Genomic DNA, 13,457 nt, shown 5'->3' on the forward strand with positions numbered 1-13,457 from the left:
GACCGTTTGCCTTATTAATCTTGAGCATATTGGTACTTTTGTATGGTATGTGTCGTGATCGGTAAGCCGTAGGCTAGTTCGGGCGGCTTCGTGACTTGGCAACGCATGAGGGCCGAAGACTACAGCTCAAAGAGCGAGCAACACTAATCTGCTCATCTCCTGCACGACCTCCTCGATGAACTCCAAGTGTGATATCTCCGCTACGGTAAGCCTTTTGATCGGAATTTGTCTGATCAATTGCGTAAAGCTTTGCAGCAGTCTCAGTCTTTCATTCTCTGGGTCTGATCGGTTGTCGAGAAGCGCGACGAAGAAGATGGTGGAGATTGCAGTCATCGGATAGAAGATAATGACCCTATACAATGTCAGCCTTGTCGTAGCGGACTAATAGAGAAATGCGACTGGGTGACATACCAGAAGCACTCATGGGCCAGGACAGGCAATGCCTTTTCCAGGTAGATCAAGATTGATCTTGAGGCGTCGATGAGGATCTGGAAGTTTATTCTATGACCATCATCTGTGGAGTTGTCGATGGACTGATCTGATTGAAAGACTCTGCATCGGGCTTGATGAATGAGAATAACGCAATGATGGTACGACAGTCGGAGCATGATTGCCTGTGTGTTCGTATGGGCATCAACGGGTGTTTGTTTCAGGAACGACAAGGTTGGCCGATGGTCAGGTGGAAGAGTCACTCTCCAAGCTTCCAGCTCTTCATCCAAATGCCGTATCCTTCTTAATATCTCGGTCCCTGATAGTCTGGACGCGCTTATCGAGTGAAGTTCGTTATAGATCCTTGACTTTGTAACCGAGAGCCGAATGTCCCACGGGTAAAGCGGCACGGTGGAAGAGTGACGAATTGTGAAAAGGCTAGAACTCAGAATATTGGAGCTCTGCATCTGGACGTAGTTGGGAGGTAGCGTGAGGTCGCAGTGATCATCGTTGATGGTAGGTGGTTGACCAGTCCTATGAGACAGGTCTTTATCAATGCAGTAGCAGACCCAAAAGAGGTCACGTATATGGTGAGCTTCGTTGTGTTTATCGTAGGCGTTCGGAGAAGAGGGGTATAGATGGGCTCCGAGTTGAATCAAGAAGCGCGAGGTCATTGAAACGAGGAACGACGCGGATTCTAAATCTCCCATGAAGTATTTGAAGATCATCTGCACGGCCGCCGGTGTCAGAGGTCGACTTGTTGTATTGAAGAAGGGAAACTTACGAGCATCATCAACGACTCAAGCCCGTCGACCCTCATCTCCCGTAAGATCACGGGTATCGAACCTTCGATTTCCAAAGCATATCGTTGACACCAGCAACTAATATCAGCCAGTGTGTCGCCTGGGTCTAGGCCAAAGATGTCGCACATAATCAGCACTCCGTACGCACAACACTTGGCACTAGTGGTATGCCGTTTAGTGACAGAGTTGTATGCGAGAGGCAGGGTTATCGTTGTGAAGCGCTGAAGACTTAGCAGTGGGAAGACAAGAGACTGGGTAGATGAACAAAACCGGACTGCTAGCTCCTCGACAATCTGACGATCGGGAAGCTTTAGAATCTTGTGATTATCATTCGCTAGAGGGGGTCTTGTGGAGCATAGGTAAGGCAGACGGTACTTGTCGATGATATTTGATGAAATGGTTGAGCCTGTTCTGCTTCTGATCCATTGCTGACCTTGCAGACTGAAGAACGGATCGCCATTGACCAATCGCAAGCCCTCTAGATAAGTTGGATTGCGGTCATGAGCATCGCTCGCTGGTTGAAACACCTTGCATTAGCGAAAGGAGGACATGATATGACAGAAAACATTCTTACCACGAGGGCTAACTTCCACATCATGTTCAAATGGACTAAGCTGTCGACTCGGTGACATGGAGTTTGGAAATCTTGAAAGCCGAGATCTGTGATGATAAGTTAGCTGAAGAGCCGGAATATATCGTCCGAGGACACCGTATACCGAACTCTGGATCCCTCTGTCTTTGCAGCTTCGTTGTAGGAACACGTCAAGCCATGATGCTGGCAGTAATTGCACTGCGGTACAGCCCGGTCACACTGGATCTAAGCGTGAGTCAGCCAATTCCTAGCAACAAAATTGAATGTCGGTGTAAGATAAAGCGATTCAACGACTGACGACCAGCGCCGCGGCTGGCCGGATTAGGTACTAAAGCACGGAAGAGGCAGCGGAGCAAACCCACCTTCTTTCTGCGACACGAGTCGCAAGCCCTCGGTTTTCGGCCCCTTGTCGACTTCGGCATTGCGATTGGCTGTTGCTTTTTGTCTCCTCTAAAGAAGGGCGATTAAGTAGTGCTATCAAGCAAGGAAAATTTCTGGCTACTGTCGCGGCGTCACGCGTCGGTTTTCTGAGCTGGCATGGACGAATCGGCACGCTAATCGGGATGGAACCGGGCCGCCTTTACCGATCCGAGATACTCTGCAACAGCGCGTTTTCAGAACCTGTTGACCCAAATGCGGGTAATTCTAACCATTGTCAAGTGGGAGTCGATGCTGTTAGTGAGCCTGGTAATGATTCGTCTATGACTGCCGGTCTCCGGCATTCTCATGGTCCGGAACCTGTGGAGGTAGCAGCACGAACGCGCTGAGTCAGCGGGAAATTAGAAGGGTCCATGACATCAATGTCGTAAAATTCCAATTAAAGCTTGAGGAATTGTTACAGAACTCCACTGCCTATGGAATCACTTATATCTCCAAGATGATCCATAAAAGGGTGCATCTCCCACTGGGATTCCCGAGAAATTGTCCAGCACAGAATCTATCATTGAAGATTTGACTTGAAAACGATCTCACCATGACTCAAGACAAGAAGACAGTGGTCGTTATTGGTGCAACAGGCCTTCAGGTATGATTACCGACTCAATTGATACGTTACACTCAGGTTAACGAAATTCCTTTACTTAGGGAGGCTCTGTTGTCCGGACACTTGCCAATTCTCAGGATAGGTACAACATCCGCGGTCTAACTCGAAACATCTCTTCCTCCAAAGCCGAAGCTTTGAAGCAACTTGGCATCGAAATCCACCAAGCAGACGTCGATGACCCCGAAAGTCTCCGACGAGCCTTCCGAGGCGCTAATGTCATCTTCGCCATGACAGACTTCTGGCAACACATGTCCGCTGCCAAAGAGGAAGAGCAGGGCAAGCGCATCATGGATATAGCTGCTGATTTACCCCATCTCGAGCAGATCATCTGGGCGAGCTTGCCTGACGCTAAAACTATCTCGAATGGGATGTATCCCCATGTCTATCATTGGCAGAGCAAAGCAGCTGTCACAGATTACATTCGCATGGCAAAACCTGCTCTGTGGAAGAAGACGACTGCGGTGCTGTTTCCGAACTACTTTGAGAATTGTGTTACGCAGCCGCGTACTTACCTGCCTATCAAGGTTCGTCGCCACATGGATTTAGTAGTGCATGAGCTAACATCGGAATTAGCAAGATGATGGGACTTATTTGAGATCCTTTGTTCTGCCTGAGACAACTCCGCTTCCGAATGTCGCCATCTCTGATACTGGAAAGTTGGTCCAGTATATCCTCGACCATCCAGATGAATGTCTCGAGAAAGAAATTGCCTTTTATTCTGAGGCTATCTCAGAAGGAGAAAAGATTAAGTCCATGGCATCTGGTAAGTACTCACTCTATCTAGGAGCGAGAACGCTGAATCACTGACTCTTCGCAGCATATGGCGTCGATATACGCTACAAAGAGCTCTCTTCAGAGGAGTTCCAGTCTAGTTTAAAGAGCAAGATGGATGACATGTGTGCTTTAGACTTCACAGAGCAGTTGCTAATCTTCCGGGACTTTGGCATGATTTATGCTCGTCCTGAGTTCATTCGAGCTAACGAGGTAAGCTACTCTAAGGACTATATATTTGAGATCTTGCATTTCTGATATTCTATCTAGCTTCCCGGCCTTGATCTGATGAAGTGGGAGGAATTTATGGCTGCCAACAATTTGGCTGAGTATATGACGACTAGCAATTAAGGTCAGCACAGAGATGTTGCTTCAGTGGACATATGTAGGGAGAGATTAAAGACCTTGGTTCCCACTTTTGTCGGATGGTCTCTTAGGGTGGACTGATCGTATAAGTCTTGCCTCCTTATTGGTCCCCTGGTGCTTTTTCCCTCATTGACACGGGACAGAGTTTCTTAAAGATATCTGATGGCACTCGGTTAAGTCTAAGCACTCACAAGCTGAACATAATTCAAGTCGTTCATGCTTTTTGGTACGCGAAGACTCTGCAAAGACGGGTTGGGCTTTGCTAACAAGTTGGAGTATTATAATGAAGGCTTGCTAGGCTCATACACGTAAAAAATAAAGCTCTGCCAAATGACCCATTCCGGATAAAGCTGCACACTACGCTATCAATCGCTCTTGTAATGCTCAAAACGACGAGCAGGAATTCTCTTCTCAAACATGATGTCGAGTTCATGGAAGGTCCTGCCCTTGGTTCCTGGCACGTCAAAGAAGACAGCCACCATCATCAACAGAGTCATGCCAAAGAAGACCCAGCCAATATGACCACCCATGTTGCCTTCATCCTTGTTGAACATGTACGGCAGAACAGTGACCCAAACAGTGCTGGTAATAGCCTGGAACCCGAAAGCAATACCTTGAGACTTGGCTCGCAGCCTAGAGGCAGACACTTCACCAGCAACAGCGAGACTGGATCCAATGGCTGGACCATAAGCAAGAGCAAGGAATTGCATAGAGACACCGATAGCCAAGTTGGTCTTCTCGGACTGGGGAGAAGCCGCTGCAACGCCCATAATCAGATAGATGAGAGCGCAGATGGTCATGCCGACAAACATCAATGGCCGATGGCGGAAGAGCGTCATCATGTAGATGTTGACCAATGAGGAGAGGATAGAAACACCAAGACCGATCTGCATAATCTTGATGATCAAACCACTGCTCAAACCAGTCTGGCTGAGAAAGTACGGAGCGTTGGAGGACAAGCTCGAGCCAACAATCTGTGGCATGTACATGCAGATCAGAATAATCCTTGTACGGCGCCAATTGCTGCCCTTGAAGCACTCCAGGAACGAAGCCTTCTCGCAGGAGATGAGTTCCTCAGCCTCGACAGTCTCTTCCATGTGACGAAGGCGAGCATCGAGGTCTTCGTCTTTCGAGGAGAGTCTGGCGAGGTGCTTGAGGGCAAGATCGCGCTTGTTCTTTGCGATGAGATAGTATGGAGATTCGGGGAGGAATGGGAGGCCGAGGGCGAGAATGCCGGGGAAGACCCATGCGGCGGCGAATACGACTCGGAATGCGGATTCGTTCATGATAGTGACGCGCGCGTAGGTAGTCGAGATGGCGATGAGGAATCCGACGTTCTGAAAATATGGTTAAATAGGTTCAAAGAGTTTGGATAGAGACGACGACATACCATCATGAGAATGTTGAGAGACAGCGCAATACCACGCAAAGGCAGCGGTGTAATCTCAGAAACATAAGTCTGCGTCGTAGACTGAAACGCACCAACCGCAAAACCAGAGATGATCTTGGCCCCCATGAACTGAGCAGGTGTTTCAGCCAGATAAGCCAAAGTGATACCGCAAGAAACGATTATGATGCCTGCGAGGAAAACGGCGCGTCGACCGAGTTTGTCTTGGACGAAGCCGGCGGTGAGAGAGCCGAAGAGCTGCATGATGTTGTAGGTGGCGTTCCAAAGGGATTGCCAGTATGCTGGGATGATGAGGTTGCCGTCGACGAGGCTGGCGAACTTCATCCTATATGCGTGTTAGTCTGGCGGATGAAGGTAGGGGCATTGTACTTACTGGAAGGCTGGGAGGGCGAGACAGACGGCCAGAGCAAGGTTCTCGTAGCCAACGAGAGTAGCTCCCACTATTCATCAAGTTAAAACTATTCATTAGGAGTTGTAGTACTTGTTAGAGACTCACGGTTTGCATAGATTGCCCAAAGGATCGCCTTCGGGTTCTTCTTCGCACACTCCCAGGTCGACATCTCATGATCCCTCACAGCAACAGCATCCTCAGCATGCGCAACCTCCGCTTTTTCAAGCCTCGCATCGTGATCAAAATCCTGAATAGTCATCTTGACAGGAGTAAAAAAGAAGAGAAAGAAGTGGTGATGTTGAATAGTCCACTGTAGAGTTTGTGGATGTTGAGATGAGAATACGAAAAACCCTGGACTCGATGGCCCCTTTAATATGACCGACTGGTGGTTGGAGATGAGATTTGCCTTGGTGGTTCCCCCAGAGGTCTAGATTCTTGTCTTGTGGGGTAATCTGGGGATGGGGTCGGGTTTTCCGGGGGGCACTAGGGTTCCCCGATCTCACTCGGTCGTCGGGGTAATTTTGCGCGCTCGTGGTATCACAAACCGAATAGAACACGCAGGTTTTTCTGGTTTGAGCTTGTATTAAGCTTAAGGTGACCTCTTTCAAGCTATTGTGTGCCCTAGATAAACCTACAGCTATTCAGAATACTGGTCCGGCGAGGTAACATGGAGAATTTACGGGAGACCCGCAGCGCACCAAAGCTCGTTATCCCAAAACGAATTTTGCGAACTTCAGGAAATGTTTCAAGCGGAAAGGAGGTGTCGTATTTTACCTTGAGCAATGATGGCTCTAAGGACAAGGCGGAAGTCATCTTTGACTATGGCCGATGCGAAGGCGGCTTTCCTGTCTTCGCCATTGAGTCTGCAACAGCGTCCGAAGGACAGCAACAAGTCGCGTTCCAAGTCACTTACAGTGAGACTGTGGAGGGAATTGACAACGAGAATGGTACAGTCACTTCCCCTACGTATCTACTAGCGTGTCAATGCTAACTATTACAGGCGATGGCCCATTCTTCTTGTTCTCCAACGCCATGGACAGCTATCGAGTCTGCCAACACCACGTCACCGTCACGAACGGTACTCAAACCGTCAAACCTCGATTCACTCAAGCGTCCCAGAGATATCAGAAGATCACGTTGCTGGACTCAAATACGAGCATCGTGTTCTCCAAGGTCGGCTTCCAAGCCGTGCGTCCTGATGCCACTGTCAAAGCCAACTTCCACTGCTCTGACGAAACCATCAATCGTATCTGGAGAGATGGTGTTCGAACCGTCGACTTGTGTACCGTCGCTAGAGAAGAGACTGTTCCAGCATGGGATGTTACTGACGAGGGCACTCGTGTTTACGGAAGCCACTGGGCACCGTGTCGCCAGGGTACGAGATGGAAGGACTACAAGGTCACGTTCTTGACAAAGGTTGAGGAACATGGTGCGAGCTGGGCAGTTCGCATGATCACAAACGGTCTCATATTCTGCTTGGATACCAGGAGCAGAACGTTGACAGCCGTTGAGGGACTGTCGAACGAATCATCTATCTTGCCCTCGATTGAGAGAGGGTCATGGCAACTGCCAGAGACCCTGAACCTGTCAGGATGGTTGACCATTGAGACCATGGCGGTGGAAGATCGCGTTACTGTCACTATTGGAGGCGATGAGGTTGCTACTGTCAAGGACATTTATGTGAAGGCGATGCTTGGAAACGGGCTTGTCAACAACGGCTCTATCGCATTTGGTGGGCCGCCGGGTTGGGTTGCACTCTACCGAGATCTATTAGTCGCAGATCACGTCGGACAGATTCTCTACGAGAACTCGCTATTACAGCCCGATGCTCTTCGTACGTTTGACGACTTCCAGGTTGGAACAAACAAGCTCGCCTGTATCATTGATGGTGCAAAGAGAGACCGAGCTTCCTTCGGTGGTGATGCCTTTGTTACCGGGCGGTCGATTGCATACTCCACCACTGACTTTGAAGCGTGGAAAGGGACTATACAGCTTCTTCTCAGTCATCAAACCAAGGAAGGGTATCTTGGCAACCTCTGTCCCATCCAGGCTCCAGAGCACGATGGCGCAGACGACCCGCCGCACTATGGTCACTACAGTCTGACGTATGCACTGTTACTGGTCGTCTCGATCAAGGATTACTGGCTGCATTCGGGCGATTCGTCTCTCGTTGAGAAGTCATATCGTCAACTTGAACGACAGATGGAGTTTACAAAGAGGTTCTTGAATTCTGATGGTTTGGTGCAAGCCCCGCCGTATCTCTCGAGTATGTCCTATCCCGCATATTGCTCTTTCATGTACTAACGCTTCACAGTGACGTGGTTCCCCATGGGCGGCCCTATCTTTGGTGTCTCAACCGGACTGAACCTTGCATATCTTGATGCCCTAAATGCCATGGCATCAATGTCTACAAATAGTGAAGCCGCATCTCAATATGTCTCTCAAGCAGTGGCTCTGAAGGAATCCTTGATCCGTATGCTTTCGAATAATGAGCAAGGTACCATGCGACCTGCTCTATCTCTGGGCCCTGACGGAGTCTTCCAAGATGTCAACGCGTATGCTGCGACTCTAGGTGTATCCCCAGACCATCCAAAATTGGTAGAGGGCATATTTCCAGCCAGTGAATCTTTGCCTTCCGCATTCAGAGGTCTCGATAAATGGGACAAGTTTGGACTTACCAGCCCCTACGCATCTGGCTTTGCACTAGAAGCTCTCCTCGCTAAGAGCGAGGGCATGAAGGCATTAGAGCTGTTATCTCAGGTATGGGGCGACATGGCGGACCAGGATAACCCGAACTACTCTGGGGCTCACTGGGAAGCTATGAAAACTGATGGTTCGCCTTTCAATCATGATGTATCACTTGCTCATGGATGGTCTTCGTGGCCAGTCTTTCTGCTTCCAAGATATCTTGCTGGAGTATATCCTCTTGAGGCTGGCTGGAAAGGGATTGGTGTCGAGCCTGTTCTTGCAGGCCTGGAGGAGGTGGCATATTCACTCGAGACTCCTCAAGGGTCCTTTTCAGCGGTAGTACGTGTGAGTGAGACGCAGGGACAAGGCAGCATTAAGCTGTTAGTACCTCATGGTAGTACTGCCGTAGTAAAGGCTCCGAAGGGCTGGAGTTTGGAGAATGATGGTGTCATTCAAGGCTCTGCAACAGAGATATCTGTAAAGCTGTTAAAGCAGGGCCTATAGTGATTTTACTTCAGGGATAATACAATTTCTATTGGTTTTGCAGATTGATCCTCCCTAAGTCGCCGCCACTGTGTGAGACTCAATATTGAGTATCTCCAGATCTCCACGTACAGCCAACTATCATGACAAGCATCATCGCTCGGAAGCGTTCTCCCTTGAATCGACGGTTACAAGTTCAAGAAATTTCCAGCAAGCGCACGAATTGCTTGCTTGGCAAAAACAACAAGCTCACGACATCCGGCTCCGCATGATTGAAACTAGTGTTATGGATCATGCCCGGAAAACCCGAGTATGGGGCGCACGTTGTGCCTCCCACAATCCTTTTGTGGAACAGGTCTAGATTTGGCTTCTCGGAGTGGCAAAAGCGCCAACAGAGACAAGCGCGATCATATATACACACTCGTAACACCACCGTAAAGCACGGTACTCACAGTAAAGACAATTACATTTAGGAATCATGGATGTCCAAGCTACTCTAAAGACACTTTCTCTGCAAGAAAAAGTCCGGCTACTGTCTGGTACGCCAGATGACTTTGTCTCAATTGCAGGCATCCCCGAAAAGGGTATTGCGCCACTGAAGGTGAACTTCATATCCTTCATCATCGTATTGACTACTGACAACATCACCAGACAGCTGATTCAATCGGCGGAATACGTCCTAGTGAATTCAACAGCACACTCACAACAGCATGCTTCCCCAACACAGCCTGCATAGCCTCAACATGGAATACCGAGCTCCTGGGGAAAATGGGCTCTGAGCTTACTCGCCAAGCGAAGATCAAGCATGCGCAGATGATCCTCGGTCCTACTATTAACATCCAGAGAGATCCTCGGGCTGGACGTAACTTTGAGTGTTTTAGTGAAGATCCGCTACTCTCGGGATACATGGCTGCGGCTATTGTGAACGGTATCCAGAGTCAAGGCTATGGAGCTTGTGCGAAGCATTTTGTTTGCAATGACTCTGAGACGCAAAGGCGGTATTATAATGTTGAAGAGTCTCCCAATGGCAGGGCTTTGAGGGAGATTTACTTGGCTGCTTGGTGGTTTCTCTTGAGGAAATCGAACCCTGCAGGCGTCATGACAGCGTGAGTACCGACACTTCAATCACGACTTCATGCTAATATGATGTGAAGGTACAATAAAGTTGATGGAACATTTTGTTGCGACAGCGAAAGTCTCATTCAAGACATTCTTCGAAAAGAATGGGGTTACCAAGGCATCGTCATGTCAGATTGGTTCGGAACTCGTTCTACCGTCGCTGCCATGAAGGCCGGCGTCGACGTTGAGATGCCTGTACCTGTCTTCAGAGGCGAACGACTCATCAAGGCTGTAACTGCTGGTGAGATCAGCGAAGAGGTAATTGATGCTAGCGGGGCCAGACTTCTTGAGCTACGAAACCGCACGCAAGCGGCACAGAGTGAGGGGCCGGAGAAGTCGGAGATCATCCAGGAGACTAATGACATCGCCCGTCAACTCGCTCAGGAAGGTATCGTGCTTCTCAAGAATGAGAACCAGACTCTTCCACTGCCATCATCCAGTGGTTTGAGGATCGGAGTCATTGGCGAGTATGCCAAGAAGGCTGTCTCCACCGGCGGTGGTAGCGCGTCATGCAACCCTCAGTATCGCCAAGTCCCATTCGATCTCTTGCGCGAAGCATTGCCGAATAAAGATACTCTCTCTTACGCAAGTGGCGTTCGCATGCGCCGCATTATTCCGACTGTCCCTGCGGATATCGTTACGACACGTGAGGGCAAGAAGGGCGTTGAAGTGGCTTATTATAACGCCGGCCAAGATGAGCCAATTATCACCGAGACTTTGGAGGACGCTGCTATCAACTTGATGGCTCAGGGAAAGCCAGGGCTGAAGACACCTGGATCCCATGTCAAGATGACCACCAACCTCGTTCCTACGACTACTGGAACACACACGCTCGCACTTCGTCACTCGGGATCGCTCAACGTCGAGGTTGATGGTGTCTCTGTGCTAAAGGGCAATGCACCGGATATTACAACCGAGCAGTTCCTCTTCAACTTGATCAAGCTTGAGTCACGAGTTGAGCTACAGATGGAAGCAGGAAAGTCATATCACATCTCTGTCACCATGCAATCAAGAGAACCTGTCATTGGCGAGCCTACTCCATATGGCCTCACACTGGCTTTTGAGGAAGAATACTCCGAAGAAAAAGCTATATCAGAAGCAGTCGAAGTGGCAAAGTCATCTGATATCACCATTATCTACGCCGGTCGCAGCGAGCAGTACGAGTCTGAAGGATTTGACCTTGAAGATATCACTCTTCCTGCCAACCAAGTCGCCATGATCAAGGCTGTCGCTGCTGCTTCTAAGAAGACGGCTGTTCTGCTTCACTGCGGTAACCCGATTGATATCAGTAGCTTCGTCGATGATGTCGATGCTATTGTGAACATGCACTTCCCTGGTCAAGAAGGTCCCCAGGCTATGGTTGACATCTTAACTGGAAAGGTGAACCCCAGTGGGAAGTTGACGGCGACTTGGTTCAAGACACTCGAGGACTGGCCTAGCTTTGGGAACTTCCCTGCTCAGAAGGATACATCTGGGAACTTTACCATCAAGTACGCAGAGGGCTTGAAGATCGGTTACCGTGCACAAGTGACGGAGAACCGAGTACAGTTCCCATTCGGTCATGGACTGTCTTACACTTCGTTCTCATACGACCGTCTGAGGGCCAAATTGGACTCCTCGTCAAATCCTTCCGTTCTCGCAGTCAGCGTAAGTGTAACCAATGCTGGCAGTGTAACTGGCAAAGAAGTGGTGCAGGTCTACATCTGTCCTCCGACGAATGGAGCTGATTGGAGGCCAATTCGGGAATTGAAGGGTTTCACCAAGGTTGAGCTTTCACCGGGCGAGACTAGAGAAGTATTCGTGCAAATTGATGTCGATACTTTCAACAGTCATTGGAATGAGGAGTCGTATGCTTGGGCGGTGGATAAGGGGGAGTATGGCGTGGAGGTTGGAGACCAACGTGCCACTTGTATAATTTAGACAGTAGACTGGATGGACCTTAATATATGTCATTCGATTACACTGACAATTAAATCTTCATAGTCCCAACCATTTCCTAACCTGTGAATGCTATAGGCAGTGGCGATACTAACACGAACACGTGATAGTAATAACTCACTTCCCCACGGTTGAATAAAGCAGAGAACGACGCTGCTCGCACTGATGTAATAGAACGCAACTCACAAGAGGTCAGATTGATGATATGAGGTGGAACACGTGATTGATTCGTTATGCTAATTATCTATAGTTCTGAAACCTCCACCCCAAGGTCTTTACATGCGTCCAGCAGCTTGGACTCGTCCCAGTCTCCCATCTCGTCAGGCAGCACGAATCCAGTAGCCGGAGATCCAGCATTCTGAACCAGCTCCTCAATTCCTCGTCCGTTGGCGAACGTCCAGACACGAACATATTTACTGCCAAAGTCCAATGTGAAAGTCTCTCCTGCAGCGATGACCACTGTCTGGCCCTCCCTGACTTCATTCCAAGTGCTGTCACCAGACTTGATCTTCACTCTGAGAAGGCCTTCTTGAACGATGAAGCAATGATCAATGGAAGTAAAGGTAAGCCACTTGCTCAGAGGTGACTTCGCATAGACATTAGACGACTCAATACTCGACATTGAGAATTTGCCGCCAGATTGAGATGCCAAGATGAAAGGTCTTGACATGACTCCTCCAAGAAGCCATCTAGGTCCAGTATTGGCCCGTAGGAAATAAGCTTCGCCAGGGCCAGCTAGCTGGTTCTCAGAGTCAAGCCACTCGCTGACCTCAGGTGGCTGGTAGTCACGCTTGAAGTGAACGTCGAATCTGTCCTTGGCCGCCATCATCTTCTGCATAACCATTGACTTGATGTCGCGATCATCTGTCTGCGGCACAAGGATGCCATTATATGTCTCGCCGACATATCTGAAGAAGTCAACCCAGTCACCTGGTGCTACCAGACCAACAGTCTCAGTGTGAGGTCCAAGGAGGAGAGGGTTATGGATAACATGCTGCACACCATTAGCCGGCATCATCAACAGCTTGATACGGTATCGCGACTTACAGGAGGGATGTAAGCAAAGTCGCCAGGACCCATGATTCGACACTTATCTCCACTCCATAGCTTCAAGAAACCTTTGGTGACAAGAAAGACATCATGAGCTTCCTCATGCCAGTGAAAACCAGGCGCATCCGCTAACACGGCACCACTGGTAAACACCGCCATGCCGCCATTAGTCTGCTTCGACGAAGCAAGGATTCTGAAAACACCCTTGCTGCCAGGAATGCTAACGCGCTCTCCCTCAAGCTGGTCGATCATGTAGCTTGTCCTCTCATTGGGAGGAATTGTATGTAGTGGAACGCTCATGATGAATTAGGGATAGCGTAGAAGAGGATATTGTGCGGCTCAGTGCTAAGAAAGAAGGACTTGGTAAATTGGTGATC

At 49.2% G+C, this 13,457-nt stretch overlaps 6 protein-coding genes across 6 annotated transcripts; 3 read left to right on the top strand and 3 right to left on the bottom strand.

Moving 5' to 3' along the window:
* Window positions 1-126: 126 nt before the first annotated feature.
* FVEG_10028 (hypothetical protein) lies at window positions 127-2,246 on the bottom strand (the record flags this gene model as incomplete). Its single annotated transcript, XM_018899095.1, has 6 exons — window positions 127-352; window positions 412-1,157; window positions 1,214-1,746; window positions 1,807-1,892; window positions 1,949-2,049; window positions 2,187-2,246. The coding sequence occupies 6 exons, from the start codon at window positions 2,244-2,246 to the stop codon at window positions 127-129; spliced, it is 1,752 nt and encodes a 583-aa protein (XP_018757102.1).
* A 540-nt stretch (window positions 2,247-2,786) lies between these two features.
* Window positions 2,787-3,988, top strand: FVEG_10027 (hypothetical protein; the record flags this gene model as incomplete). Its single annotated transcript, XM_018899094.1, has 5 exons — window positions 2,787-2,848; window positions 2,908-3,390; window positions 3,440-3,629; window positions 3,684-3,850; window positions 3,908-3,988. Exons 1-5 carry the CDS (start codon window positions 2,798-2,800, stop codon window positions 3,986-3,988), a joined length of 972 nt encoding a protein of 323 aa, XP_018757101.1. The 5' UTR covers window positions 2,787-2,797.
* Window positions 3,989-4,368: 380 nt separating this feature from the next.
* On the bottom strand, window positions 4,369-6,061 carry FVEG_10026 (hypothetical protein; the record flags this gene model as incomplete). The annotated part of the gene is made up of 4 exons (XM_018899093.1): window positions 4,369-5,340; window positions 5,394-5,736; window positions 5,785-5,851; window positions 5,908-6,061. The coding sequence occupies 4 exons, from the start codon at window positions 6,059-6,061 to the stop codon at window positions 4,369-4,371; spliced, it is 1,536 nt and encodes a 511-aa protein (XP_018757100.1).
* A 408-nt stretch (window positions 6,062-6,469) lies between these two features.
* FVEG_10025 (hypothetical protein) lies at window positions 6,470-8,994 on the top strand (the record flags this gene model as incomplete). Its single annotated transcript, XM_018899092.1, has 3 exons — window positions 6,470-6,749; window positions 6,803-8,068; window positions 8,117-8,994. The coding sequence occupies 3 exons, from the start codon at window positions 6,470-6,472 to the stop codon at window positions 8,992-8,994; spliced, it is 2,424 nt and encodes an 807-aa protein (XP_018757099.1).
* Window positions 8,995-9,451: 457 nt separating this feature from the next.
* On the top strand, window positions 9,452-12,012 carry FVEG_10024 (hypothetical protein; the record flags this gene model as incomplete). Its single annotated transcript, XM_018899091.1, has 3 exons — window positions 9,452-9,574; window positions 9,625-10,079; window positions 10,128-12,012. 3 exons carry the CDS (start codon window positions 9,452-9,454, stop codon window positions 12,010-12,012), a joined length of 2,463 nt encoding a protein of 820 aa, XP_018757098.1.
* A 262-nt stretch (window positions 12,013-12,274) lies between these two features.
* FVEG_10023 (hypothetical protein) lies at window positions 12,275-13,380 on the bottom strand (the record flags this gene model as incomplete). The annotated part of the gene is made up of 2 exons (XM_018899090.1): window positions 12,275-13,024; window positions 13,078-13,380. 2 exons carry the CDS (start codon window positions 13,378-13,380, stop codon window positions 12,275-12,277), a joined length of 1,053 nt encoding a protein of 350 aa, XP_018757097.1.
* Window positions 13,381-13,457: the final 77 nt, after the last annotated feature.

This window comes from Fusarium verticillioides, chromosome 9, assembly GCF_000149555.1.
Source record: "Fusarium verticillioides 7600 chromosome 9, whole genome shotgun sequence".
In the NCBI taxonomy this organism is placed as follows: domain Eukaryota; kingdom Fungi; phylum Ascomycota; class Sordariomycetes; order Hypocreales; family Nectriaceae; genus Fusarium; species Fusarium verticillioides.